Source organism: Aegilops tauschii, chromosome 3 (assembly GCF_002575655.3).
Source record: "Aegilops tauschii subsp. strangulata cultivar AL8/78 chromosome 3, Aet v6.0, whole genome shotgun sequence".
Classification (NCBI taxonomy): Eukaryota; Viridiplantae; Streptophyta; class Magnoliopsida; order Poales; family Poaceae; genus Aegilops; species Aegilops tauschii.
Window position 1 is genome coordinate 333,143,248 of NC_053037.3, and position 4,358 is coordinate 333,147,605.

The 4,358-nt window shown below is 63.3% G+C and overlaps 1 protein-coding gene across 1 annotated transcript; it reads left to right on the top strand.

The window, feature by feature from the left end:
• The first annotated feature begins 2,705 nt into the window (after nucleotides 1-2,705).
• Nucleotides 2,706-3,416, top strand: LOC109749901 (uncharacterized). The gene has a single exon (XM_020308841.1). It carries the CDS (start codon nucleotides 2,706-2,708, stop codon nucleotides 3,414-3,416), a length of 711 nt encoding a protein of 236 aa, XP_020164430.1.
• The last annotated feature ends 942 nt before the right edge of the window (nucleotides 3,417-4,358 follow it).

Sequence of the window (4,358 nt, forward strand, 5' to 3'; positions counted from 1 at the left end):
CGTACGATGGGACGAGTCTCCACCAACCGATGACCGAGGCAACAGTGCCCTGCCCATCCCTCTGGTCAGCCAGGGCATGGCAACAGTGCCCTACCTACCCGCCGACCAGGGCCGACGTGGCATCAGTGCAACCATCGTCACCAATAACGCTAGCAAGCGGCGACCTGACGGAGCGCCACTGTAGCTGACTCAACCCGGCCACTCCCTGACGATCGACAAGACGGCCAACAGTGCTCCCGTACCCGGCGGGTCCCGCGCTCAGAGAACCCGGCGAGCCTTGGCCCCCGGCGGGTCCCAGCGCCGGCTTCCCGGACAATGACAACCTGGCCCCACGGCCTTGTAACATTACCATTGTACCCCTGGGGGGTTGGCCTATAAAACCCCCCAGGAGCCCTCATGCATACGGGCGATCGAACACAGAGAAACCAGAAACCACTCATCCACTCACTTAGCAAGCCACACCCGAGGAGAGGGAGCAGCCTAAGCCTTGGCCTGCCTTCCTTCTTCCTCCATACAGCTCTATGAGCAACTCTGTACTGTTACACATCAACTACTCTCGACAGGACTATGGGTGTTATCTCTCCGGAGAGCCCCGAACCTGGGTATGTCTTGCGTCCCACGCTCGCTCATGCCGACCTCGCCTCTGGAGCCCACCAGTGCCCTCGAGCCTCTTCCTATCTTCAGCCATCCCATGGCATCTGCCGTGCACCCACCACGACAGTTGGCGCCCACCGTGGGGCAGCTCGAGGTCCTGGCCGGGAGCATGCTTCGGACAGGGCTCTTCTCCGACTCCGACGAGCCCGTCATGCTGGCGGACGACGTCATCGACGCCCTCGCCGCCTCCTTCGCCAAGCTGCGCATCTCCGATGCGCCGGCGGCCGACGAGTACCCCAGTGAGGTACTTGAATTTTCCGACTCCCCCCTCCCCCTCGGCCGCTGCACTCCCGCCGGGGCAATGGACCTCTGCATGGAGGTCTTCATCACCGACACCGGCGCCTCTTCCTTGTCGAGCGCAGCGAGGAAGGCTGCCGAAGCCAAGGCCGCAACGGATCGGGCCGCCTCGCCCAACCCGCTGTGCGCCATGATGCAGAGCCTTCGGGTTCCCATCGGCACCGACATCGACGCCTCCAACGTCGCCGAGGCCCGGACTCGGCTCGAGGAGGATCGCCAGCGCCTGCTGGACCTCACCGAGACGCTCGCTACCACGCAACGTCACCTCGACTCCGCTCAGCTGGAGCACAATGCCGCCTATGGCTTCACGCCTAGCGCGGCCGAGCCAGGCCGGGTCGCCGACGTGCGAGCCCGGGGTGGCGCGATCGGCCGCGCCTTCGGCGTCATCCCTCCCGTCTACGAGACTCTCGTGAAGAACATGCGCGCCGCCCAGGCGGCTGCGGTCAGCCTGGATTAGCTCGTCGGCGAGGATCTAAAGGATCGCCTCAAGCGGGTGAACGACCTCCTCGACGCGGCCAACACGCAGCAGCACCGCTTCAACCAACTCGCCAAGCCGGCGGGATCCGGCTCCGCCCGCATTGGCGGACCCAGCGAGCACCAGAACACGGCGTCTTCACCACCCGGCGAGGCGCACTCCGGCCGCACCCGGACCCGGAGCAACCACGCCCCGAGGACTGCTGGCGGCTTGGGCGTTAGAGCCGGTCCTGGAGGACCGACGCCGGCTCGACCCTCCGCTCCCACCCGGTTGAACCGACCGTGAAGCCGGAGGACTAGCTCACCGACTACACCACCGCCATCGGCAGCGCCGGCGGTAACCACCCTCTCATAGTGCGCTACGTGCCGCTCATGCTCCAGGGGTCGGCCTGCACCTGGTTGAACAGCCTGCCAGCCGGCAGTATCAACGCGTGGGTCGACTTCGAGCAGGCCTTTGTGTGCAACTTCACCGGCACCTACAAGCGACCTGGCCGCCCCAGCCAGCTCGCCATGTGCGTGCAGGGACCGATGGAAACCGGTCGCGAATACCTCGCATGCTGGACCGAGCTCCAGAATAGCTGTGAGGGCGTCCACAAAGTCCAGGCGAACCAGTACTTCGTCAACGGGTGCCGGGATGGCACCCTCCTCAAGCACAAGCTCTTGCGCTCCGAGCCGGCCACCATGGCCGCACTCATGGTGACGGCGGACAGGTACGCCAACGCCGACTCCGCCATGAAGATCTAGGTGGCACTGGATGAAGCCGGCAAAGAAAAGCCGGTTCCCCCTCCAAAGCCGGCCGGCGAAGGAAGCCGGCAGCAGCACAACCAGCAGAACAACAAACACAAGGCTGATCAGCCGGCCCAACGCTACGACAACCGGCTCGTCGCGGCCGCCGAGCAGGCGCCCGCGACCGACCCGGCCGCCAAGCGCCGGCAGACCGGCAAGAAGACGTGGCAACTCGCCATGTGCTTCGAGGAGATGCTCGACGCTCCCTGCAAGCACCACAGCGGCCAAAGGCCGTCCACGCACAAGCTTCGGCAGTGCGCCATCACCAGGCGCATCATGAGGGGCGACATCCCTCCTCCTCCGACCCCGGCTCCGCGAGCGGGGCAGCCGCCTTCGCCTCCACCAATGCCTATGGCTGGTGGCAGGATGTGCGACGACGACTACCCGGCCCAGAACGCGACCTACGTCATATTCACCAGCCTTGGCGACGACAAACGCAGCGAACGCCTTCTCCGGCAGAGGTGAACACCGTCGTCACGGCCAAGCCAGAGTACATGCACTGGTCGGAGCGCCCGGTCACCTGGACTCGGGAGGATCACCCGGCCGTCACGCCGAACCCGGGTGGTTACGCCCTTGTCCTCAACCCCACCATCATCACACCTCAGCGCACGTGCAAGTTCTCCCGGGTTTTCATCGACGGCGGCAGCAGCATCAACATCCTCTACCGCGACACCATGACCATGCTTGGCCTCGAGGCCAAAGACCTGGAGCCGACCCGGACGATCTTCCACGGCATCGTTCCCGACTTCTCATGCTCTCCAATCGGCCGGGTCCGACTCGACGTCCTTTTCGGCGACAGCAGCCACTTCCGATGCGAGCCAATCTGGTTTGAAGTGGTGGACCTGTCTAGCGCGTACCACGCGCTCGCCAAGTTTATGGTGGTCCCCCACTACGCCTACCTGAAGATGAAGCGGCCGGGTCCGAAGGGCCTTGTCACCATCACCGGTGACTACCGCAAGTCCCTGGAGTGCGCCCGAGACGGTGCCAAACTGGCCAAGTCACCGATCATAGCTGAGGAGCGGCGCCAGCTCGACCGGGTCGTCACCCTGGCCAACGAGACGTCTGCCGCGCTGATCCCGGCCGAAGAGTCGGCCGACGAGGCCTCGTTCAAGCCCTCCAAGGAGACCAAGAAAGTGAAGCTGAACCCGAAAGACCCCAGCTGCAGCAAGTATGTTGTCGTGGGAACCCGCCTCGATAGCAAATAGGAAGGCGAGCTCATCGACTTCCTCCGTGAGAATCGGGATATGTTCGCATGGACTCCAAAGCACATGCCGGGTATCCCGAGGAAGTACGCGGAGCACAAACTCCATGTCCGCAAGGACGCCAAGCCTATCCGCCAACCCCTACGACGTTTCTCCGAAGAGAAGAGAAGAACCATCGGTGAAGAGGTCGCCAAGCTTTTGGCGGCCGGCTTCATCATGGAAGTATTTCACCCCGAGTGGCTGGCCAACCCAGTCCTCTTCCTAAAGAAGAACAAGACCTCGCACATGTGTATCAACTACACCAGCCTAAACAAGGCCTGCCCCAAGGATCCGTTCACCCTCCCGCGGATCGACCAAGTCATCGACTCCACTGCCGGGTGTGAGCTCCTGTCCTTCCTGGATGCTTACTCCGGCTATCACCAGATCAAGCTGGATCCGGCCGACGCCCTGAAGACGTCCTTCATCACGCCTTTCGGGGCGTATTGCTACATCACCATGTCGTTCGGCCTAAAGAACGTCGGCGCCACCTTCCAGCGCTGCATGCAGAAATGCCTGCTGCCGCAAGTCGGCCGCAACATCCACGTCTATGTGGACGACATCATGGTGAAGACCAAGCAGCACCTCACGCTCCTCGACGACCTGAAGGAAACCTTCGCCAACCTGCGCGAGTACAAGGTCAAGCTCAACCCGGAGAAGTGCATTTTCGGTGTCCCGGCCGGAAAGCTACTCGGCTTCGTCATCTCGGAGCGCGGCATTGAGGCAAACCCGGAGAAGATCAAGGCCATCGAGCGCATGCGCAAGCCGGCTCGGCTGCGTGATGTCCAGAAATTCACTAGTTGCTTGGCCTCGGTCAGCCGGTTTCTTAGCCGGCTGGGCGAGAGGGCCTTGCCCCTGTATCAGCTGATGAAGAAGACGACGCCGTTCAAATGGAACGACCGGGCGGAC

What these genes read in the sequence shown, in the direction of transcription:
- LOC109749901 (XM_020308841.1), top strand. Translation starts at nt 2,706, where the DNA reads ATGCACTGGTCGGAGCGCCCGGTCACCTGGACTCGGGAGGATCACCCG.